The 26073-nt window shown below is 43.5% G+C and overlaps 1 protein-coding gene across 1 annotated transcript; it reads right to left on the bottom strand.

The window, feature by feature from the left end:
• Positions 1 to 8631: 8631 nt before the first annotated feature.
• Positions 8632 to 25568, bottom strand: LOC307263415 (sphingosine kinase 1-like; the record flags this gene model as incomplete). The annotated part of the gene is made up of 6 exons (XM_080044564.1): positions 8632 to 9535; positions 10782 to 10897; positions 11623 to 11717; positions 14933 to 15082; positions 23109 to 23712; positions 25533 to 25568. The coding sequence occupies 6 exons, from the start codon at positions 25566 to 25568 to the stop codon at positions 8632 to 8634; spliced, it is 1905 nt and encodes a 634-aa protein (XP_079900690.1).
• Positions 25569 to 26073: the final 505 nt, after the last annotated feature.

Here is a 26073-nt window from a genome sequence, read left to right as displayed (position 1 = left end):
ATTCAAGAGCCCTTCAGAAAGAGACAGACAGACAGACAGACAGACAGACAGACAGACGGACAGAGACTCATGATATTGGATGTGTTGAGGCAGAGCAGAAGGGAGGGTCATGTAAAAAGAATAAAAAAATAGCTTAAGGTCACAAACACACGCACGCACGCACACACGCACACATGCACGCAAACACACACACTCGCACACACACACACACACACACACACACACACACACACACACACACACACACACACACACACACACACACACACACACACACACCATCCTCTGGCCAACTCCCTCCTCTGGCATGCAGCTGACTGTTGGAGTGGCATTTAATTAATCCTGTCAGAAAAGGTTAAGAAAAAGAGGAGAGAAAGGGAGGCTACAAAATGAAAGACGCAGACAAAGGGAGAGACTCTTTAAGGTGCTTCTATCGCCAACTGAAAAACAATAATTCATTTATCCAGAGCAAATCAGGTTAGCCTCACTCTGCAGGTATACATGAATTTAGTGTACCCGAACACAATTTTAACTGCGTTAAAAAGTTTGGGCTAAAGTGGTAGCGCCGCGGTGCTATTATTAACTTTCAGTCATGCTGTACAGTGGGCATTCTTTATGGGTTGCTGCTTCTGATCACAATCCAGGTGGTGTTAGTGCAAATGTCAGACGCCTCCCATTCTAAGTATTATCTAACCCTTGAGCCAGGTATTCAAGCCCAATAGAAAAGACACAGGAGTAGACTTGTACAGGTTTCCTGCCCAGTGAATGAACTTGGCTCAAGCAAACATCCTCTTGCTTAATTTGCAAAGGAGAGCCTTTGTCAGAAGGGATCTTCTCTGCTCCATATAGAAATGACAATAACACTGCACGTATACAGTGGCTGATAAAGTCTTTGATCAACTCTCTGTCTCTTTAAAGGCAACCTCCTCACCCATCGCTCTTTAAAGCCATAGTGCGTATGTTGCCCCCCTGAGTAATTCTGTGTAACTAATTACAACAATACTGTTGGCGCCATCTACATGAAGTAAGCCTTCGGTGCTCGCGCATGGCTTGTAATACATTCTGCTGTACATCCAGGTTTTTTCTTAGCAGTGGAATCAACAACTGAAACATCCCGAGGGAAAGTTCTTGAGCTCTTGTGCCAGTGTCAGGTAGTGACACCAGTTTGTATATGATGCTTATATATCTTTAATGCTTCTCTGAAATGTTCATCCCTCTCATTCATGGAAAGCTGTATCTGAAGGAATCAGAGCATGTAGGGCGTTGAGGCAGTATGTTCAGTGAGAGTGGTACATCTTCTCCTCTGACAGGTCTATACTTTAATTACCCAGCTCTTCTCTATTGTCAAAGTGGGTAGGTGTAAGGGGGCGGCTGTCAGGGCTTAACGAAGGGCATATAGATTACTCAAGAGTTGCTTCCTATTTGTGCAGTTCAGAGGCTAGCTTCATTTTGACTCATGTTTTGTGGCCGTCAGGTTTCAGTGACAGAGAGCACAGGGCGACACAGCCGAGACAAAGACCGGACACGCAACAATGATGTGTGGTTTCCTGTGGAACAATACTCCTGTAGCCCTTGACAGCTGCTCAGGGCCACTATATCTAACACACACACACACACACACGCACACACACACACACACACACACACACACACACACACACACACACACACACACACACACACACACACACACACACACACAATATATTAGAATATATTGCCATCTGCAGGCCATCGCGTTCCATGGATTCTTACACCAGCAATGTACATTGTATTCAGTAGCTAGTGTATGTATTTAAATGAACTTAGTTTGCCTAAGCTAATGCAGTATAACACAGCCCTCTTCCAATAAATCATACCTTTACAAAGGTGTTGAGCTTTTGTTTCAAAACAGGTGATGACTCTACTCAATATGGTCAATTTATGGCAGTAGTTTTCAAAAGCGCAATAAAAATTCCAGCCTTTTAGGTTAGGAACTTTTGAATGAATTATGAAGTGAAAATAATCTTCATCCAGACACTGATATATAATATGGGGAAGTAAAAATAGTGCACAGGGTAAATTTATTAGAGGTGATTTCAGACACAGCCTCTGTCTCCCTCTGGTGGAGGAAGAGTAGAGACAAAGAGCATCTGTATCCAGGATCTTCTTTTAGCAACATGTTTACACCTACACAACCCCACTATCCTTGAATTAGGAAGACCTGGCCTATTGCATAAAAGTGGAATAAAGACATCCAGGATGATTGATAAAGCCAGCCTTGACAAAGTCTAGCCTGGGCAATTTGGATTAGTCAGTTGCATAAACGCCAATCCAGGATGTAAAGGGGCTGCTTTGTCAAGCCAGGTGTAAGTAATTCTGTTAAGTGCCAGCCCACAGCTTTCAGAAGTAGACCCAAAGATCGAACACAGATTTACTGATGGAAAAATGGAAAAGACGGCCCATTTTCCCACAATGACTTGCTAGTTTAAACCGTAAGTCAGGGGGCAGTTCATTTCATACAGGAGATGTATTCTCTGCCAACTGTTCTTGATGTCCCTGCATTGTTTTATCAGGGCTCAACAATAAGGATTGCCCGACGTCCCGGGGCAAGTAAAACGCCACGTCGGGCCAGTAACTATGACAACCCACTTGCCCGAACGGGCAACCTGGAGTTTTTCCGAAATTATTGAAAAAAAATTATGATAATAATATTTTTATTTTTTATAGAGCCAAATAAAATTCATCTATCCACGGTCTTTTTTCATATAGAGCTGGTGCTCATTATTAAATAAACGCTTAGGCCTATGTTACTTATATAATTTATGTGCGAGTAGTTGTGTCTGCTGCGTTGCATCTCTCTCCTCTGCTCCGTTTTGTGAAGGGGGGCATGGCTCCAGCGCCGAAACACACACACACACACACACACACAGATTTCGGCAAAAAAACTGGTGCGCGTCTCTCACACACACAGTCAGAGAGATAGGAAAGAGAACTACACGCGTTACGTTGGTGTAACAGAAAGTACAAAAGCCAACGAGAAGCCTAAATAAGTAGACCCCAGCCGTCTGAAAAGCAGCAAAAATATTCGCGTTTTTTAAATGCATCCAAAGTGAATCTAGTAGTAGTTTAGCGAGGATGCTAACGTTAGCTCTGCTGCTAGTAGCCTACTACCAGTTTAATGTGTGCAGGACAACACAAACATCAGCAACAGTTAGCAGAGGAACATCTCTACAGCCTGCATGTATATCTTAATAAATGGACCTGAGGTGTCATTTCTCATACCAGGAGGCAGTGGAAGCTTGAAACTATACTGGAAAAGTGTTCAAAACAGCCTGTCCTTAGCCAAAAGTTGAGATTTTTAACAATAATAATAAAAAACGTTTAAAACAGATTGTTGTAGGCCTAAAAAAATGTCTTACAGAAAAAAAGTTCTAAAGAATTGCTGTTGTAAAAAGAATAAGGTACAAGAAAAAAACCTTTGTGTGACCAATGTTTTTTTTGTTGCATAAAACACGTCTCATTTGCAGTTATTGTCGGTTTAGAAACTAAAAAATTACAAATGTTCCAACTCAAATAATATTTGAATAATAGCCTCCACTTTCAGTATGATCATCTATAACACTGTCCATGATGTGTTCATACATTATAAATAAAGAGCGAATATAACAAATATTTGTACACCACTAATAAAAAAATTTTTATATAGGGGCCAGTAAAAATTGACTTCGGGCAAGTAGAATTCAGACCCACTTGCCCGGTCGGGCAAGTGAAAAAAAACCTTAGCGTTGAGCCCTGTTTATGATAAAATAGTTGACAGTGAGCAGTCTGCAGGTGCATCAAAAAGTGAAACTTTCATAGATTCATTACAAGAAGTGAAATATGTCAGGCCTTTTTTTGGATGATTGATTGATCATGGAATAAAAAATCTAGTATCTCAAAATATTAGAATGTTACATACAACCAATCAGAAACAGGATTTATAATACAGAAATGTCGACCTTCTGAAAAGTATGTTTATTCTAGATTAATTTCACTTCATGTGTAATGAATTTCTAGAATATATTTAAATTTAACTTTTTGAATTCAATTACAGAAAAAAAGGAATTTTTCATTGATATTGAATTTTGTTTCAGATGCACCTCGATATAGTTATAAGTACAAAGTGAATTTATTTGACCCACACTTGCAACGTCATCTGCCATCGATAATCAATTGTATAAATATAGCCTGCAATATGAACAGACTATCACATAAATTATTATAATTTATATCATTGCATCTTAATCTAATTATAATTAAGTTAATTATAAATGGTTCAGGTTAAATAAATAAAAAAGAAGAACTATTTAACTAAATGACAATGCAGTCTTTTATGTGGTACCTTAAAACAGGCTAATGAAAATAAAGCAATACACGGAAGATCATGGAATAACTGTTAAACACCTTGATTTCAGATCGGAGTGACAGCTGACTGAGCCAATCAGGCAACAGAATAAGTTTATCCTTTACGTTTAGCCTGGTCCCGACCAGGCTAAACGTAAAGGATAAATCTCCATGGTAACTTATGTCCCTCCGCTTTTATGCAACCAGATCATGGCTAACGCAAGCCAGGATAACCGAAATATCCTAGGTTAATCCCTTATCCTAGTTTTATGCAATAGGCCCCTGGTTACTTAGCTCCACCGGTTGTTTGTTATTCACCTTCGAATGACAAACAGAGAGACCAGTGTTGAGGTCTGACTCTAAGATCAATAGTGTGTTACTTATCTTCATGATCCAACTCTCATCTTCCATCAATGATGGCTCTAGCTCCGACTAATACATATTTTCCCTGCATGTCGCACACAAAATAGGAGGCAATTTCTTTTTTTTTTATTATCTATGAATATGTTTATTGGTCTCTTAGAAAATAACAAGTCTATAAACAAAGAAGTACAAGAAATATAAGGAAGAGATGATTATCTGGTTGTCAACAGCCAGTTCAATACATGTAATAACAACCTTGTACGGATGTCAATAGTCAGTCAACCCCCTTTTCCAGAAAGCTTTACATCAGTGTCTTTTTGTGTTTGTATTCTAGCCTGCACGGCTTCAGTACAGCACTGATGCTTACCAAAGGACTGTCCTTCACAATGCTTATCACAAATGTGATCATTTCATGTGGAAGAGGAAAGAAGCTGTTTCCCAAAGAGTTTTTTTTCTGTATTGTGTGCACCACCTCTCTGCTGTCTTGGGTATAAGAGCTAAGGCACTTTCAGATTTTCTTTTCTCCTCGATTTGCACTTGCACTTACTTCAAAGTGAAAAGCTGCAAAATACCGTGGCACACATTTTACAGAATGGTCATTTTTCAAAAAAAAAAAATTATAATAAAAAAGACAGTATGTGACATTCAACCATAGCACGTGAATCCTATGACCCACTGCAACAACGAAAAAAAAGAAAAAAAAACATTCATCTGAAAAATCATCATGTCATTATTTCAGCCTGCAGAGTCAGGATACAATAGCAACTTACATCTTCAAAGACATTTGGAGTTACACCGTGATTTTGACGACTTGCTTTCATCAAATATAACATACCATGACCGTATTGACAAAGTCTAATATAGAAAAATAAATAAATAACAACTGCATTAACATTGAAGCAACCATTGGAATAAACAATTGAACAGTACAGTGCCATACGTTAACAGCAGTGTTACGTGACATTGATTCATATTTGCAGCAGCGGCGTTTCTATGCAAGCATCAGATACATTTCTTCTGATGATACATTACAATAAGCTGGATGTTGTTGGCCTCTGGAATACAGATATATGTTTAAAGGATGCAATGTCTCTCGCAGTTGAGTTTTACATTTCTGGATTAATCCCCTTTATGACTGTAGATATAAGAAGCAGGGAAGGAAGTTGTAAAGAGAGAAATATATTTCAGGAGACATTATATTCTCCATTATCCGATGAGTGACACTTGTGTTTGGGAGGGCCCAGCAGAGGGAGCCTTCACTCCAGTTATCTACCAGCCATGCCCAGCCATTTGCATAGCTTATGTCTGCCCTCAGGAGATGAACTTCTTCATACATTTAGTAATGAACAGTGCACGCCGCCTGCAGTACATGGCAACGCATTCAAGAGCACCTAGCTTCTCCACTGGTATGAGTTGCAGCTACGCCTATCACACAGTAATATGGAAAATGTAAAAATTTCAAAAAATGAAGTTTTAGGCAAGCAATCGGCACTGCAGTGGAGATGGAAGAGGTTGACTTCAAGTACACTACAGTTGATGAAGGAACTGTACAAACATGTTAGAGGGGAGTTGTACCGAAAAGGGTAAGGTTATGTATGTTGTGTCTATTTTGATTTTTCTTGTGAGATTTATAATACAAATAATTATGATTGTGATAAATCAAGAAAATATATCAAATGCTTACAACAAAAGATGCCAACAGTGCAACAATTGTATTTTCTTCTATATGTGGATGACAGAAATATACAGTATATGTAGTTAAATGACTAGACATCATCTTTGCAGGGAGCACGTCATGTTACAGTTAATGTCATAATCCCTGAATGTGCCAAAATGTGTGTATGCAAGATGATACATACACACATACACCGCAATCATTTTCATACAGTCGACTCCCTAAGGAAACCTATCTCCCTTTGCATTGTGGGAAGAAATTATGATAATTCAGCTTCTTAACACGTTGTTTCTTTCACGTGCTCAGGGAAGGAAAGCAGCAGGAAAGATAATGTGCACTATCAGCTCATTGCATTGTCTGTATTGCACTGGGGATGACAGTGATGTATTCATCAAAACATTGAAAAGCTTGCAATCAGCTTTTCTTTGAACCCCATTAGTCTATCAACATTCCAGTTTTTTTTTTTTCAGCATGAGAGGGGGTTTCATTTTTAGCAGATCCACTCACACAGTATGATCTCTATATATAAAATGAAGAATGTGATTTGCTTAACCCAGGAACAAATAGCTGATGTTCTGATGCATCCATCATGGCCTGAAATAAACTGGGGTTTGTGTGCGTGTTTGTGTGTCGATGGGTGGGTTTGGGGCCCGGATGATAATGCTAACATTTGCACTCTCCTCTGCTCTGGTGCGCTAATGGCTAATGCTCATCACCACATTGGCAACCCGCAGAGAGAGAGAGCGAGAGAGAGATAGACAGAAAGAGATAGAGAGAGAGAGAGAGAGAGAGAGAGAGAGAGAGAGAGAGAGAGAGAGAGAGAGAGAGAGAGAAAGGCCACACAGCGGAGCAGAGCACTTGACTCCCCTGGAGCACACATTGATTGCAATGCTCCTCAATATGCAACGCTGACTGACCCAGCAGTGTGAAACCCCTTCCCTCTCCCTATAACCCTTCGGTGAGCTTCAACCGGTCTGATACGTGTTACGTGCTAAAACTCACTTAAAAGCTTTTGTGTGATTAAAAAAATAATAATTTTGCGCGCTTCTGTAAAGCCTCGTATTAAGGGCACATTGGGCGGGAGGAGAGAGGGAGTACAATCTTGAGACGGCAATAGGAGGAAGAAGAGGGGATCATATGCACTGTAGCAGCCTGTACCCCTTCCCCCCACCCCCTACTGAGTGCTGCACTGATGCAAGGGAATGTGTGTGTGTGTGTGTGTGTGTGTGTGTGTGTGTGTGTGTGTGTGTGTGTGTACAGTATGTTAGGAGCTAGCAGTGCATTTGAGTAGTATAGGCTATAGGGAGGGTTGGGGGGGATGGGGAAAAGGAAAGTGAGAGGTGTGTATTTGTGTGTGGCTCCTACAGTTTGACAATGGTTGCCGATGATGCCGAACGGGCAGGACAGGAAATGGTTCAAACTCAGCTGGTTGGCTTTCTCTCTGCAACACCTGCACCTTATGCATTATCAGCTCTGGAGGGAAGTTAACACACAGAGCAAAGAAAGCATTTGGGAGAAGTCGCTGTGAACTGATGCCAAATCCGAGTTTTTATTTTATTATTATACATATATAAGCTATAGAAAGATTAAAGATTTTTCAACATCAAATCCCCTGGGAGGGATTTACAGCATATCTCCACAGTTAGAAAGCCCCTCTTTAACAGGCCGATGGGGGTAGGGAGATTGAAATGCATCGGTGGTGACTGACAAAAGGCGTATAGTTTCTTCGGGGGAGCTTCAAGGGACAAGGAAATATGCTTCTCTTCACTTGTGTCACGCTTATGAGGTCAGACAGCAGAGAGTACACAACGCACTCGTCAGCTGCTGCACTGCACCGCCGCTATATGTGCCAAAGCCCTCGGTGCACAGTCTCGCACGTAGGCTACACACACTTGGAAACAAACACACACTCCCTCCCCATTTCTCTAAGCTGGGACCAGCCAGCAGCAAGAAGAACAACCATCCATGGCTAGAGCCCCGAATTAAACGCCGGGGTGGGGTGGGGTGGGAGCCATAAAAATAGGACAAGAGATGTATCCGTAGAAAAATAGAGTAATTTCCAGAGAGAGGCTGATAAAATGTCTTTGGCACTTCTGAATTAAAAAAAAAAAAAAACACATCATCCACAAAGGATAAAATGGACAGTGAGTATTGAAAAAGGCCAAAGACGGAGAAAGCTCTCCAACAGCCAAAAGACAAAAGATTAACATAATCCCCCCCAAAAAAATTCATCCACATATAAGTCGGGCCAGTCCCGGGTGGATTTGAGCCTGAACGGGGCCGTACTCCACCATCTCCCCGTCCACGGTCAGCATGCCATGCGGGGAGAGGGGCTCCAGACGCAGGGCCCTCACCTTCTGGTAGACCAGGTGGGGGCAGCCGCACGCCAAGTGGGCGCCCTTCTCCATGGCCAGGAAGAGGCGCAGGAGGGCCGGGCGTGAGATCCCCGCCGTCACGTAGAATAGATGGATGGCCCCGTCGTCCGCCGTCGCCCCGGGGACAGTCCACAGGTCCTCGGCCAGGTGGGACTGGTAAATAGCCAGCACCAACACAAAGTCCTCCTCCTCCACCACCGTCCAGCTCTCTGGCACAGGCTGCTCCAGGCCGGGCAGTAGAGAATCCACCGGTGCTCCGGATGTTTTGCAGTCCCTTTGGGTGTCAGCGGGTCTCTGGGCAGAGATGGCGTTGTTGGAGGCGTTGGCGATGGTGTTTCGGTTGGCGATGGCGCTGTTGTGATTGTGCCGGGAGTTCCGGTTGGGAGAAATGTCGGGGATGAGTCGACAGGGAAGGGACGAGCACAAAGACGGGTGCTGGGGTGTGTTCGGAGGAGGGAGGCTAGCCTTGATGGGAAGCGCCTCCTTGACGGGCAGATACGCCAGCCTGCCCTGGTAGACTCTCAGGGTGGCCAGGCGGACCAGCGTGCCCATCAGGAAGCGGATGGCGCCCACGTGGCGGTACTTCTCGCTCTCGATGTCCACGTCGGCCACGAAGCCCCAGGCCAGGGAGAGGAAGGAGAAGAGGCGCTGACGAGAGGACAGGTGGACAGACACCAGGTCCATGGAGCCCACCAGGCCTTTGCACAGCATGAAACCACAGCTCAGCAGCAGCTCCTCGTTCCACGCTGGAGGCCACCTGACAGACGTTACAGTTAGAAGCAAGCATGACACATCACAAAGGGTGTCATGAATTACTGTTGCTACATTATTATATTTATATGTTTAAGACTCCGAGATCTAGACATCTAAAAACATACATGGTTTTGCCACTGCTAAAAATGAAGTATTCTAACCTTGTTGTACCTAAACAAATATGGTATAGATTCAAACCACACACAAAGATTGCAACACACATGAGCTTGTTTTGCTGAAAAACCTTAAATTAAAGGTGCAGTGTGTAATATTGGAGTCTTTAGCAGCATCTAGTGGTGAGTTTCTAGATTGCAACGCTCTGTTTCTACCCCTTCCTTTCGGAGAATTTACAGAAGTTACGGTGGCCTTCAAGGACAAGAAGTTAGTTACTAAAGATGGCATCATCCACACATGCATCAAGTCTTTCCACAATATCAAGTGATGTGGTAAAGATGTATTTAGTTATGTATTCTATAGTACTTCTTCTTTGTCCTCCAGCAGCATTCCGGGTGGACACCCAGAATATATAAAAACGCATATGACCATTACGTTTCTCTGTTCTGTGCTACTGTAGAAACAGTCAGTGTCAGTGCAACATGGCGGCTCATTCTAAGGCAATTAAAAAGAAAGAAAAACAATTCAAGCAATTTGACAAGTCTATTTAAACATTTTTGTGAACATTATATTCCATTTCTACTAAGTCTGTTCTGAAAAATGTCAATACATCCTACACACTGTAACTTTAATGCAACTGCTTTCACAATCATTAAGAAAACTAAGGGTAGAGTGGGGTCACTTGGACTCATGACCACAGTCTTTAAACACAGCCCTGTCCTTGCATGCAGCTTGTACACCAGAGTTTGATGTTGTGCCTACAGCTAACCAGCAGATGGAGGTGACACCCTGGACTTGTGCTGGGGTCCACCGCTTTTTTCGCAGCTGCACTGTGCACTGTAATCACTCATAATGTGAAAGTTTTTCAAAACCCATTACATCATTCCCCGGGGAGTTATCAGCCGCCTGAAATGACCTCTGCTGCACAGTGAAGCAGTACCAGTCTCTGCTCCACTGTCTCTCTCCCTCCCTCCTTCCCCACCAATGATGTGCCCAGTCAGCTTTTGACCGTAATTACACCGAAAAGGAGATAAATCGTTTGCTTTAAGGCTGAGGAAGGAAAGTTCTCTCCTTTGTTCTTCTTATCTACACAGTGGGTCCATGCATTTAAATGACCTATTAATGGGCTGACTCACTGTGAATAGTGGTGGACAGAGGCAGCCAGGGCGTTGCCTGAGCCACCTGGTAGAATACCCAGAGGGGTCTGGATGGCGTCATGCCAGTCCTCTCGCTCCATCAGACCATTTATCACCTGAATAAACAAGAACATATGGGAAAAGAAACGGAATCAGATAATGCTTCTAAATACAAAGTAGTGTAGGCCTATGGCAAAGAGTTACTATAGTCCTGGGGAAACTGAAGCACCACCGGTGGAAAATCAAGACATTCTTAGTGCAACAGTGCTTCAAATATCCACACAATGGACTTTTTTCCCCATCACCATTTTAGAATATCAACAACCTAAAAACAAGTGAAGCCTCTAAAGAACAAAATTAAAGTAATTAATGTCTGCAGAGATGGAAGATGTAGAATCACATGCTCTTCTGTCATGTCTGAGCCCAAATTACATTTTTGCAGGCCTAATTTGAAAAGCGCTATCAATAGACACAGGGGTGAGATGTTCTTATATCAATTCCATCTGTGATTGGTTAATTTATGGAAGAGTTAAAAGGCCCAAATCAAATCAGTATCATGTTATGTGAAAATGTGACCGTTAGCTGAGAGCTGGTTTTCCTGAAGTGAGGTGTATGGCTAAGCTTCGTACATTTTGTTCAATTAAACATGTCTTTGGCACAGAAAAACAATCCGTGGCTTCCCATTCAGTAACATTTCTCATTGACTGTAAACAAATAATGATTACAAATAATGATATTCAACAAAAGGTATAATGAATCATTTTCATATGAACACGTGTTTTCATTTAATAATAATACCACACAATCTTTTAAAATCTTCTACTCATAAAAGTCAAATCACCTCAGAGAGCAGCCCGTCTCCAGACATGATAACCAGGGCGTCCCACTGCGACAGGTCCGCCTGCCTCACTAGCTCCCGCGCATGGTTCTGGTGCTCTGAGAGGGAACACAAGAGGAACAGGAAAGATCAAAGAAAAAACATGAAAGAGACAACTATGGAAAAACTTTGCGACAAGTGTACGACTAAACTGGCGAATTAAAAACGGGGGCAAAGGCAGAGAGGGAGAGAGAGAGAGAGAGAGAGAGAGAGAGAGAGAGAGAGAGTCGCTAGCCTTTGGGGATAGGATCAGGGAGATTAGGGAGGGAAAGAGATTCAATTTCCCCTATTACATTAGCCCATCCAGCGGCTACTCAACAGCTCCGAGGCAGCTAAGCCTACCAACAAACATCTGTGTCTGACAAATGTCCGTGTGTCATTGTGTGCATCCTCTTGGTTCGCTGTGTGCATGTGAGCGTTCAGCATGTGTGTGTGTGTGTGTGTCTGTGTGTGTGTGTGTGTGTGTGTGTGTGTATATTTGTGTAATGCGCTGGAGGACGACTGAGCTATTTGGTCAGCCTAGTTTTTTTGGCAGCGTCCTTGAAAGTGTCCCTGCTGAGGGTCCCACCATTACTAAAGTCTACAGTCCTGCCAGCCTAGACTCCCCAGTGTAGTGGTGGTTGTGTGTGTGTGTGTGTGTGTGTGTGTGTGTGTGTGTGTGTGTGTGTGTGTGTGTGTGTGTGTGTGTGTGTGTGTGTGTGAAAGAGAAGAGACTTAACTTTACAGAGAGAGAAAGAGGGAGAGAGGGTAGGAGAGAGAGAGAGAGAGAGAGAAAAAGAGAGGGAGAGAGGGAGAGACAGGAAGGCAGACAGACAGGCAGCAAAGAAGTAAGTGAGAATCAATGCACTGCTATCATGAAAGAAATTTTTTTCTCCGCACCAGCTGAAAGTATAGATTGGAAAATAGGACTGAAATAAACTAAAATGACCGCCTGGCGGTTACATGCCTACATCGGTGAAAGTATATTGGTGGTAGACACTGCTTTAAAGAAGGTAAAGCACAGTGACTTTGATCTTCGACCTCCACAAAGTGTTTGTGCCAAATTTGACAAAAGTATTCCAGAGAGGTTTCTAGAGATATCGTGTTCATGACGAATGGGGTCACTGTGACCTTGACTTTTGACCTCCCAAATCAAATCCATTCAGCCTGGAGCCTAGAGTTCTGCTAAAGTTGACATGCATCCAAATCAGTTTATTCTTGAGTCGGAGTTCACATTTGTGCAAACTAACTTGGCCATGACATAGGGATGGACATACGGATAACACAAAAACACAATTCCACCGGCCTATGTCTATCACTTTATATGTATACAATCTACCCTTTCCTTTCAGGGTTGCGTCAGTGCCCCCTGCTTTGTTCTGCTATTTGCTTGCTGTAAACCAGATGGAGGCTTGAAACGATGCAGTGCTGTGTGTTGACAGACAGAGGAAGAGGCGGGTTAACGGCGCCAAGCGGCTGACTCTGCAGTTTACAACCTGCCGGGGCTGATGCTCATGCTTCCCTGGCCACATAGTTATTCAAGGGGGTCGATATCCAAAACAAAAACATCTTCCTGAACCTGAAGACATTATGGTTTGTGAATAATACGCTCTGTTAGAGGCTAGGTGTATTGGAGATGTTTCCACTTTAAATGCAGCATCTTCCTCCCCTATGTCACACTCTGCTGCCTGCTTCTGAGGTGAACTGGGGTGAAGATGAAGCTCGGTGGCGGTGCAAAGGATCACCTCATCCAGAATGTAAAAGGTACTGGCTGACACGCAATGTGCCTCCAATTGGTATGCTTTCCCCAGGCAAAGGTTGTATGATAAATTTATCAAGGAGATGTGTGGCAACGAGTTCAGCAACACACACACACAGTTAAAGGTGTGCCAGTTAAAGGTGGTGTCAGCTATTCTGGAGAACGCTTGTTGTCAAAATCAGTGAATATTTCCTATGAATCCACTATCTGTCCGTACTGTGTGTGTGTGTGTGTGTGTGTGTGTGTGTGTGTGTGTGTGTGTGTGTGTGTGTGTGTGTGTGTGTGTGTGTGTGTGTGTGTGTGTGTTGGAGAAAAAAAACTCCAGTGCTAATATACAGCCTAGGCTCTGAAAACGGGTATGTAAACAAAGGGGGCCAATCGTAGTTTGACAACATGCCTGTTTACAGAGCCTAAGCTTTGTATTAACACAGGAGTTTTTTTTTCCAGCAGAGAGAGATATTCACTGATTTTGACTACATGCCAAACTTGTCTGACTTAAGCTTATCCCACCACTGCAGGCCCATAGTGACCCATATCCTGACATCACTAATTATTCTACTCGTCTTTTTTCATCATCATCCAGCTGCTAACCTTCTTTTAAGCCCCCCAAGAGTCAACACAAAGAGCCCACCAGCACTCTTTTTAACAAAAAATAAACAAACACAGCTTTTCCCTCCTGTCCCTGTGTGCTTTGCTGTCATATTGTGCCTCGAGTTTGAGCGATGTAAGAGATTCGGCTGATGCAATATCAAACCAGTAGGGAAGGAGATGTGTTTTACTTCACCTGTCACTGGGTTAGGGTGTGGAACTTTAAAGCTTGAGGGGCTGATGATGCCTTTCCCTGTTGCCAAAAAGAGGTCACTTGAAGTTGAGAGCCCAACGACGACGGTAGCCAACACATTGACATTGTTTAAGGTCAAATAAAAGCCACCAGCAACTCATCCAGAATGTGGAGCAGCTGGGGCAGACTTGACTTAAATGTGAATCAGTGTGCTTGAATGCCCATAAATGTGTGTGTGTGTGTGTGTGTGTGTGTGTGTGTGGGGCTGAACTCGTTGCCTTTGAATATGTGATCACACACAACAAAGGAAGTGCAATTGCTGCAGAAAATAGCTGGATAGCTCAGTAGCTAATACCACTGACTTGTAGACTTCATGGGAAACAGGAGTTCTATCCCAAGTGAGGGTGGGGCAAGTCCAGGAGGGTCATAAGGGAAGACCCTTAATGCAAACTGCCTACCTACATTGGATAAAAAACTCAAAATGTAAAAATGTGCATTCTTGGTCATTATGAGATGCCAGGATTTTTCATTTACATGAGCTGCAATCCATAATCATCCAAAGAAAAGGGCATTACATTTTTCACTTTATGTGTAATGAATATAGAATAAATTAAGGTTTTATTTTTTGGAGAAGAAAATTATAGAATTCTCTTTTTACTCTTCCATGATATTCAAAAAAATGTTTAGATACACCTGTACTTTTGTTAATGCAAAACTCTTACTTGCAGAGTAATGCAGACGCTATATATACTGACCTGTGATGACCAGCGTGTATGGGACGTTGGCCTCTGTGAACATGCCCTCTACGTGTCCAGTGAAGAGTTGTAGAGCCTGACCACGCCCGCTGTGAGGGTTCACCAACACCATCACTCTGCAAGGCCGACGCACCTCCGCATACACCACACCTGAGAAGGACAAAAATAGGTCCAGTCAATTGGTGCCCCTTTAACTCTTGCTTGACCCGTATCAATATGTGTGCATGAGTTCATTCCTACATAAACACCAACACATATGTATTTGGAGAGGGACTTATCAATTATTAACTTCAAGGAAAAAAAGGACAAACACACTGTGAGTGAAAGACTAACGTAAAAGCAGCGGTCTTATCATCAATGCAGGCAGCTTAACCGTCATCCTAACGTATTTCTATAAACCACCATCAAACTAAAATATGACATTATTTATCTTCTATAACATTATTAGTTATGTTTATATTGGCATCTTAGTCAGGTTGTTGGCCTTCAAAGACCATTGTCCCCCAAGTGGCTGGGCCCTAGAAAGCAAATATTTCAAAAGGACATAATGAGGACAGATTGGGTCCCTCAGGGGATGGAAAGAGCATGGAACTCACAGGCTGTGACAGGGGTCAGATAGATGTTAATGGGATGTGCCATGCACTTTCTGCTAGGAGAGAGCTAACATGCTTCTCAAGACGGGATCACACAGATTATTGAGAGCACTTCTGTGACATGTTTACCAATCCCCATGAGGGAAAGACATCCTCATGTTGCAGTTATGCCCCTCAAGGGAAGACGCAGAAGTAAAGGAGTGACTACACCTCATTATCCAGGGGTCGACTCTGGAAGGATTTGGCATCTTGCTCAGGGCCACTATAGCAGAATGGATTTACTCATATTCAATCTTCAATCTGCTTTTATAAGGATTAAAATGTAAGCAATGTAAGATAGATGACAGTCAACTAATGGATAAAAAAGTAATAAATCAAGAAAAATGGGACACATGTCAGAAAATATTTGCTTTCTTGCAGAGGGGTTGGTTTAGCTCAGTAGCCTGCATGGTCACTATAGCCAGTGAGATTAGTTTAGCACTAAGACTGAAACAGGGGAGAAACCAACTGTGTGAAGTTAAGAAATCCACATGCCAGCAATTTCAATGCTAACCAGTTAACACAATTGTATATCGTTCTTTATATTGACATTTTAAATTGAAATGAACTGGCCTCGAGTGCAGATTTTGGTTTCAATTGACAGAGCCAGGCTAAATGTTCCATTCTTTATGCTAAGCTAAGACAACTTAGCTTCATATTTTTTACCACACAAACAAGAGAATCGTATCGATCTTCTCATGTACTGCAACTCTTGGCAAAGAATTGCAAAGGGAGATCACATTGTCTTGTTGCATCGATTCCATGACTTTAGTTGTAATGAGTTATTTGTTTCAGCTCCTAAAGTTAAATTTTTTTAATCCATATTTATCCGCTGTATTGTAATACTGGCTGTTGGACAGAAGCGTCCTCTAGATGCGGATTCTTCAGCAGACGCCCTTGACCTTTAAAGCAGACACAGACTTAACAGGGACCGCATGAAACCTCATCATCAATTTCCACTGTAATTATTTGGTGCTGTCTTTATATCAGGAAGACCAAATGACCAGAAGCACAAAGTGTAATGGATGGCATAAAACACCTATAGTTTCGACTCCCAGTTCTTCTCAACAGTTCTGAGCCTCAATTTCCAGCACTATGATGCTCTGCTGCTATTGCTGCCTCATTTGGCCCGTGATGACAGGACACACAGGTACTGAAATATCTCCGAGAAAGAGGTGCAAAGCCCACCAGGAACAGTGAGGAGAGAGTGCGAAAACACACAGGCACATGCCAGACTCGGCCGCCGTTCACCCACACAGGGACACCACTGTTCTTTTAGTCTTTTGCTTGTATCAAGAGCACAATGCGGCATTCAGACACAATAGCTCCTCTCTAAACTTCCAGAATATTGTGGAAAATGTAGTCTTGACAGTGACAGAGCTTTGGAGTTATGTTTTGCACTCAAGTGTGATGATGAGCTGAATAACAAAACCCTTGACAAACCCACAGACACCCTTGAAAAGGTCAAACCTAAACAAGTACAGATCAGCGTCATCCTCTGGCAAATGAGATATGGCAGAGAAGGGTTTTTAGGTCTCGTCCAGCACCTTCAGGAGCCCGGAGGAGGACATCTGAATCACTGCACACATCCCTATTTTTTTCCCCTCGCCATCCAAACTGAATAATGAATAATGAAGTGGTGAGAAACCCATCATGCTGCAGCTTCCGAACCATGTTGCTAAACACTGAAGGGCGGCACTATAATCCCGTTATGCAAGGGAATTTATACAATTAAATGAATTAAAATACTTGGGATGGGATGGGATAACTGTAACAATTAATCCCCCTCTTGTCTTGTATGGGGATATAATATATGAAACACATTTAAAGACATGGTTTATATAGCTGGACAGAAACACTGTGCAAAAATGTTGAATTTGTTAAGCTTCATTAAAATCTTCTGACCCTTTTGACTGTCGGGATGGTTTATTATATGCTGATTATGTGCAGTCAGTCGCCACTTTATTAGGTCTATTGAGAGCAATAGACCAGCTCTTTAAAACAGGCTTTGTGAAGTGACACATACATGCTTTCCAATTGTAAGTCTACACATTGATATTAATAAAAGAAAATGTAATAGCTGAAAGTTGTATCCACACCTCTTTATAACAGTTTAAACAAAAAACTGAAGGTATAGGTTTAATAATGAATGATTCTTCATTTTGCACAGGACAACCTGGTTTACTCTTCAGTGACATGTTTGAATTAATGTCACTTTACTTTATATGCTGTTTGCAAATTTGTTTCCTCTTGAATATGCACTATTCCAAACAGTACATGAAGGCTGAAGTTCGAATCAGTGGTTCCCTAACTGGGGTTTGGGGCCACCATAAGGGTTGACAAGAATATTATCAGGGCAGGAGCCACAATAAACTAGTGTATTTTTTTTTAGGTTTGCCTCTGAAAACGGCTTTTCCCCCCGACATGACATACCTGAGCTATGTGTGAGTGTGTTAGTGTGTGTGTGTGTGTTTGTGTGACAGGAAGATACGTATATTATGCAGGGTATGTGAAACCCGCCTGCGAGGTGAAGTCAGATAGCTGCGGGCAGAAGCTGCCTATCACACCGGCAAGCAAACTTCCAACCACAGTGTGTGCCACCACAACCACTTCACTGTTAGAAGTTGGTACACACACCTCCCCCCCTCCCCCCCCCCCCACACACAGTTAGACTTGGTTGTGACAGTGTGGCAGTGCTAACAAGCTGTGAGTAGAGGAGTCATCGTCTCTTTGCCACAAGCGTACCCCCTATGCTGAATAAGGACGCAATGTACCTGCAGTGCTTCATACTGCAGCGCATGTGGCATTTCATACCAAAACCCCATTCAAGAAAACTCTCAGAGAAGAAACAAATATGCGGGTTATTCACTGCGAGCTGTCTTGTGCAGGAGCAACTGTATATCAGACTGGACCGGCGTGTCTGCAAACAGGCTACATTCCAAGGTTGGGGGAATGCTTGCTGGAAAGGAGGGGAGGATGCCCAAAGAGCAGACACACAACTGACCCTACACTCTCAGAAAACAAAGGACCTTATTGTACCTTAAGGACTACAATGACTTGTCAGCGGGGCAGATACTTATTTGTACCCATGCCTTTCATCTACAAATTTTCTAACAAAAAGTATTTCGTATTTCTCTTATATCAGTGTGTTTCAACCATAGCCTACTGCTAAACATCAACCCTAAATACAGAATAAAATAGTAATACCTTGAAATTTACAGTAAGAGAAACATTTATATTTTACCTCACTTCATTTTGTTGTATTTGGTCTAACACACATTGTCTACTGATAGTATACCTTAAAATCTAAAATAAATAACAAATATGCACCTTTTACTGCTTGGAAAACAATATATAACAATATGGCCCTCAAAAAAGCACACGTAGTTACCTTGAGGTCCAATAATTAGCCATAGGGGGCACATTAGTGTTATATATATACCTTGGGGGACATAAATTGACTCTTGCTGTACCCCTATTTCTGAGAGTGTATGAGGCATCACCAGGGTTTGGGGGGTGTTGACGGGCCATCACAGCCTGCTGCATGTCACAGAGCAGACAGAGACAAAGGCTCCGGGGGGACCCGGGGCATGAAGCTTGGGGTGAGAGGTCGTGACTTGTGTGTGGTGACGCATTTTTAGCCCCCGACCCCTTCTCCCATTGAGGCCACAACGGCTTGGGCCAGACAAGATCATATACGCTGACAGGCCCACACACCTGCCACCTGCCCGTTCCATGCTGGACAACTGTTGCCTTTGTGGAAGCTCAACAATCTCCTTCAACGGCTTGCAGGAATTTGTAAAAGTTAAAGGATTAGTTCAACTTCTTCTTTCTCTCTCCGGCTCAATAAAAGGTATTTATATTTATTTGTATTCCATATTCATATTTGTACACTTCATGCCATCTTATAATAAAATACATACTGGAAAGAAACCAGGAAGTTCATGTGATGGCTGGTTTCCTTCCATTATGTATTTGAATCTAAAATGACATAATGTGTTAAAAAATATACAGTGCAACATAACGTGGTAAATTAACAAGTCCCAATAAGCACATTTTCATAAAAAATGCACGCACAGTTACAGGAACGGTTTCTGTCGATTTTCTTGAGCCGGAGAGTGAGGTAAAAAAGTTGAACTATTCCTTTAAGGTTGCTCCTCTGGGTCAGACTCAGAAGGCGGCCAACAACGCACAAATGGAGAACACAAATGTAAAATTCTACTTTGCATCAAATGTTAAAATCCTTACCAGCCTCCAAACAGCTGCTTGAAAAGCAGAAACTGATACAACCAGTAGCAGTGATGGCAGCCACTAGTAGAAAAAAGTCAAAGCAAGTAACCGTCATTTGTGCTGTGCGTGCAATCCGGCCTCTGTGGATCTTTAAGGCATGGAAAAATGCAGAAGCAGGCCATTAGCGTGTGTAGGACTGTATCATAGTGTATGTACTTCATTATTTACGGCTCATTCATTTCAATGAACTTGCGACGGGAATAAAAACCCAGCGGGGATAGACTTCAACATCCAAACTGAATCAGAGTGAATTAGAAGTGTTTCAGCAGTTATACCCTCACGTGCTAAATGTCCTTGTTTATCCACTTTGTACATTCAGCGAATGTACGTCACTGCCACAGCTCTCGGGCTCAATATCAATCTTGCAACGCAATTGCACTTTTAATCCAACCTTTCCATCTGCAATGCCAGATGAGATGACACGCAATTAACTTAAGGGAGGTAAATATACCACACAGGATTAGTGCATCGCGTTGACTTTCATACAACCTCTACGACAAGGCAGCAGAAAGCAGACAATCCTGCTGCAACTATTAAGCACAATGCCAACAATTACAGGTGGAGTCAGCGATTCTGGAGAATGCTTGTTGTCAAAATCACTTTTTGTCAATATCAGTGACTATCTCACAATCCGCTTTCTGTCTGTAGTGTGTACTGTGTGTCTGTAGTGTGTACTGTGTGTGCTCTGAACATTTTTAAGAAAAAGTGATTTTGACGACAAGCCTCAAGAGTTCTCCAGAATCGCTGACTCCACCTTTAGATCGCATCATAGATTCTGCTAAATACTGTATTATTGTGGATGGCCTGGATTTGGAAAGCAACAACAAGCTCATAAATGAATGATACGATCCCATCATCACCAGCACTGAGACGCTGCGTTCAAAAAGAAGCACCAAAGGGAGGGGGGAGGGGGGGGCAAGAGGAGAGATGAGAGACCACACGGAAAACTGTTAGATGGTTGATCTGGTTCATTAATATGTGTGATTTGAAAACCTCCCAAGCCGGAGCCCTTTGATGAGTCCAGTATAGAGGACAAGGACAAGGGTGGGGGGGGGGGCACAGTTATCTCTCAGGTTACCATCTGCCTGCCTGACTGAAACCCAAAACTCCTACTGGCAGCAGAGCAAAGGGAGGCTATAGGCTTGATGTTCCTCCTCACACAGAGCCCAGTCTCTCTCTCTCTCTCGCTCTCTCTCTTTCTTTATTCACCTCTCTGTGTTTTTGCACCTGGAGGCTGCAACCAGGAGGGGCGACCTCATTCCTTATCACGCCACTCACTTACCTACTGTATACTTGCCTCCATCTTTGGAAAAACCAACATTCCAAATTAGTCACTGTCAAGTCAAATATCCGCTCTCCTCCTTGACCTGCTCTGGACTCTCTCAGGACTGGAGGAGCGCTTTATATTTCAACTGTTAAATTATTTCCACATGAGGGAAAAGGGATATTACCTGACCTGACATGTGCAGCTATAGCTAGCGAATTCAGAATTTGATCCCCATATTAAAAGTGAGTAGCCTATCATGATTTTGATGAACCACTCCAAGCAGCGTTGTCCCATCATCAGCACTTCCTCTCCAAATTAGTGATAGGGGCGATGAGCTACATTAACACTCACTCACATCATATCCATGTGAAACCTGGAGTCAGCGATGTTGTCATAAAAAAAAAGACTTTTGGCACCATTTGTGAATATCTCCTCCTGTCAATATATCCTGTCTGTCTGTACACTGAAAATAAATACACAGCATAAGCTCTGTAAACTGGTACGTAAACAAAGGGATATGTAAACAAAGGGGGGGAGCATGCAACATTCCTGTTTACAGAGCCTAGGCTGTGTATTCACATTGGATTGTTTTTGTCAGCGCACACACAGTATGGACAGTTAGCGGATCCAGGTATTCACGGATTTTGACAAAAAGTGATTTTGACAACAAGCGTTCTCCTGAAACGCTGACACCACCTTTATTGTGTCCATGTTAATTACTGACTCCATGTAAACCACCAGGATGCCTTCTGCACAGAGAAGCTAACAAGACTTGGAAGGAAGACAGCGGAACCTGAGGACAGTTTGCATTTTAAACAGAGCAAGACATGATGAGACCTATTTAGAGATAGCCGGCCGCCTGCAAAGAAGCAGTGTGATGAAAGGGTGGCTTTTGTTTTTGATATGATTTTTTTCTTCTTCTCCCACCCATCAACAGTTAATTCTCAGTGGGGAATTTACCGAGCCAAGAGTAATGATGAAGCCTAAGCAGCGGCTATAGCTCCAGGGCTGACAGGGGATCAGTAGAAAATCTAACTACTTAAGTGATCAGTTTTATGTGTGTGTGTGAGTGAGAGAGATGGAGGGAGAGAGATGGAGTGAGAGAGATGGAGGGAGAGAGATGGAGGGAGAGAGAGAGTTTACAGCAGGCTCTACATCCAGAATCAACCCCCCCCCTCTCTCATGGGGGCTGTACTGTACGAATGAATGAGGCAGCTGTGTATAGCTGCTGTTCTCAGGTGGATCTCCTTTCAGCTGGGCAGATAGAGCAGAAGGTCACTGATGGAATGTGTGCTAAACCTGTTTTTGTTAGTAGGCTGTAGGAAGCTGCACTGTGGCTGAGCTATCAAGTGCCAGGTCAACCTGCTGTTTACAGGCTGTGTTCAATTGCCTCTGTGATGGCCCTTGCTTGATCTGTGTGTATGCATGCTCTCTCGTGATATGTCACTTTATTGCAAGGTGCCAGTGGAGCTGATGCAGCCCGATTTGGAACACATGGGTCCGGGATATAAAATAAGTTAAAAGCCCCAGCTTCCAGGACATCTCTGTTTCAGCCAAAGAAGCCCTGTTGCTATAGGTATATTTTATTTTGGTCTTACCACACCTCACATGATAGGCTACATGTTACATAGCCTATAGCCTACATTTGTATTCAATTGGCAAATTATGCCTGTATTATTTTTGGTAATAAATACCTTAATTTACTGATACTTTGTGTTCCTTTTCGGTTTGTGTCAGAGCCGTTTATAGGCTAACTTACTTAAGACTGTAACAGTTTTCCCCTGAAAAGTGAAACCCCAACTATGATTGTTTAGCCTATTCACTGTAACACTAATGGGCTATTATTTTATCAGCTTCACATCAGAACATATGTTATTATCCCTCTACTCTCCATGCAGGCCTCTATATTTTGCATCATAAGTTGCATGTTTGTTAACCATTTCCCACTATAGTCCAGATTGATATATGTTTCCCATTAAGTGCTCACCTTCTCTCCGGGGCGCTTGCAGCACGGCGGCATCCCTGACCGCCCTTGCCCACCTCTTAGCCTCCTGGAGCGGGTCCTGGACCGGCGGCGCCACCCGAAAGCACTGCTCCACTCTCTGGCGGGCCACTCCGGCGCTCATCCAGCGCCTCTTGAACGGATAGAAATACGCCGTGAAGTAGGCTGCTGCCGCGTCGTCCGATTCCTCCGGCCCCCTGTGCGCCCGGCAGCCGATACAGTCCACCAAGTTATAAATCACTTTGGTCCGGCCGGGCGACGAGGAGATCCTCTGGACGGTCAGGGCGCTCTCCGTCAGGCTCACCGAGTACCGGAGCGTGTCGTTGAGCGCGTCGGTGAACTCCCCGTATAACAGCACGCCACCGCCGCCAACGACGAACCCGTTCATCCGCTGCTGCAGCTGCTGCTGCTGGTGGGATAGGGGGTCCCCTGCTCCGGAGGCGACGTCTTTCTTCTCCATCCCGGGACGGAGAGTGCGACGCGTCCCGCAGGCAGGCCCAGTGTGTGGATGGCGATGCGCTGCAGACTCTGCCGTGGGACCCTTTATTTGAGTGTGACAGAAGCTTGCTTTATAGTTCAGAGTCTCTCCCTAGTGACCGAAAAGGGGTATGGCAGTGAGGGTTAGAGCAGGAGGAGAGAGGCTGTCATGTCTCTTCACCAGCAGACTCTGAACTGCTCTCTCTCTCTCTGGAAAGTGACATGTCTGGGGGAAACTCTGGCAGGTTTTGAACAACCATGTGAGTTTGCCAAATTCCGGAAAACATAGAAACTAGGCCTAGCCTATATAATAATACAAAATAACATAATAATATATCAGATATTACTAAAAGCTTCACAAAATGAAAACGTTTTAAAAAGAAGTTTGAGACCTAGGCCTATAGGCTTATTCCTACATTATGGGTGTGAACGATGAAGCTTTTCAGATAAAGACCATGTAGTGCTGGAAAACGCCTGGTCCTTGGGTATAGACCGTTTTGTAATTACTTTGCATATTGAAAATGTAATGTCAGGCTACTTTCCAAAAATGGGGCCTACTTGAGCGTAGGCAACTTTTGAAAATATTTCATTGCACAGGATGCCACAAAAATAAACTTGGTTTAGCAACAAATTTGTAGAATTGTTTTTTTTAATTCATTATTCTATATAATTTGTAGCCTATATTATACAAATTAAGTGTTAACCCTAAAACAGGCAACGTGCACTGGGAGATACATACTCTTTAACATCCTGTAGGGGGCTTGCTGGAAGGTTTTCACTAATCTAGTTAGCATTTATCAAAAGACTTGTCTGTTATTAGCATCTAGGTGACATGATTTGGTTCAAGTTATCTTTCATTGTTTAGTCAGCCTGATCAGAAATCAACATGGACGCCAGTGGTGAAGCGCCAGCTTCCCAGGGTGTAAGTAATCATATATTAGACATACTTATTTTTGTTAAAATAACAATCTAAATTCATATATTGAATTAGGACATTTGTCTTAACATGCTGATGAAGAAAAAAAAAATCCATCTGTGTTTGTGGGGTTTTTAGCAGAATTTGAAATGTATGTATCCCCAGAGATACGTTGCCTGCTTAGGGGGTAGAAATTTGGTCAATGTTCATTATTCTGAATTTTATTTAAAACTTGAAAGCATGTTGATAATGACTGCATAACCATATATTATCATGAACAGTTGTGCCCATTACAACATTATTACTGTATTTCACTTTTAAAATGATCTTTCTATATTTATGTATACTTAGGGCAGTGCTGCCTGGAAGGCCCTATCCCTAACCGTTGGGGGAGGGGAGTGCCTTCCAGGCACAAAACACAAACTTAACTGCCCAGGGATGGCCAAAGCCACTGGCAGGGAAAGTAAGCTGCTGTTAATTAAATATATAATTTCCAGCTGGTGGCTGCTGGTCGTTGTAGGCGCACAGTGTAGCATCATGCCTGCATCGGCTTCAGAGGAGCCTCTGACGCACCTGTGGCAGCTGTTTGAAAGGATCAGGGTGCAGTGACTAATAGTCAATCCTGCTACAGTTTGGCCTGTCATCCATTGCTTTCCTTGGGCACTGCTTTCCACAAAGGGAGCCATTAAACTGGTACACAAGTAGGACACCGTGCCAGGTTCATGCACACGGCACCATAAAGTCCCTACATTCCTGTTGGACGGCCTCCATTTCACTGCCTTCGTGGACCACAAGCCGTATACTAAGCTGGTGGGTGTTACATTTGTCTGGCCCCGCCTCAGGAGTGATGTAAAGACCTGGGCTAGCTTCAGTTTGGCCTGTCAGCGTGTTCAAGGTACACATGATACCAAAGCCCCCTTGGCGCCGATTCTGGTCCCCGAGAGGCATTTCGACCAGGTCAAAAAGGACCTGGTGGGCCCCCTGCCTTCCTCCCGTAGGTTCACTGACCTCCTCACCTTGGTGGACAGCACCACCAGGTAGCCGGAAGCCATTCCTCTGCATTCACTGAGGTGGACTGGGCGTTCCTCAGGTCATAGGTAGCCCGTTTTGGTATGCCGGCTGACCTCACCTTGTACAGAGGCCCACAGTTCACATCCGAGCTGCATGGCTAAAGGGTCGCAACTGGGTTGACTGCCTCCTGTGGTTGTTGGCTTGTTTGGCTCTCTGCCCCTAAGGAGGACCTGCAGTTTTCATCTGCTGAATTGGTTTACAGACAGCCACTGGTGGTCCCATGAAAGTTCCTTCAGGACGCTGCGGTTCTGTGAATGGGCGCGTCACATTGGACTTTTGCCCTGGGCAACTCCAGCCCCTTCACTCAGGTCCCCCTGAAGACTCCCCTATGATGGGCCCTTCTGTGTCCTGGAGGCGGGGACCAAGAACTTTGTGGTGGACATGGGGGATAAGCTACAGCGGGTCACTATGGGCCGTCTCAAGCCTGCCCATCTGGATGTGGCTGATCCAATTTGATGAAACTAGATTGGTAAAACTGAATAAAAT

Source organism: Ammodytes marinus (assembly GCF_949987685.1).
Source record: "Ammodytes marinus genome assembly, chromosome: 16".
NCBI classification, from domain to species: Eukaryota; Metazoa; Chordata; class Actinopteri; order Uranoscopiformes; family Ammodytidae; genus Ammodytes; species Ammodytes marinus.
This window is presented reverse-complemented; position numbering and strand designations above follow the sequence as displayed.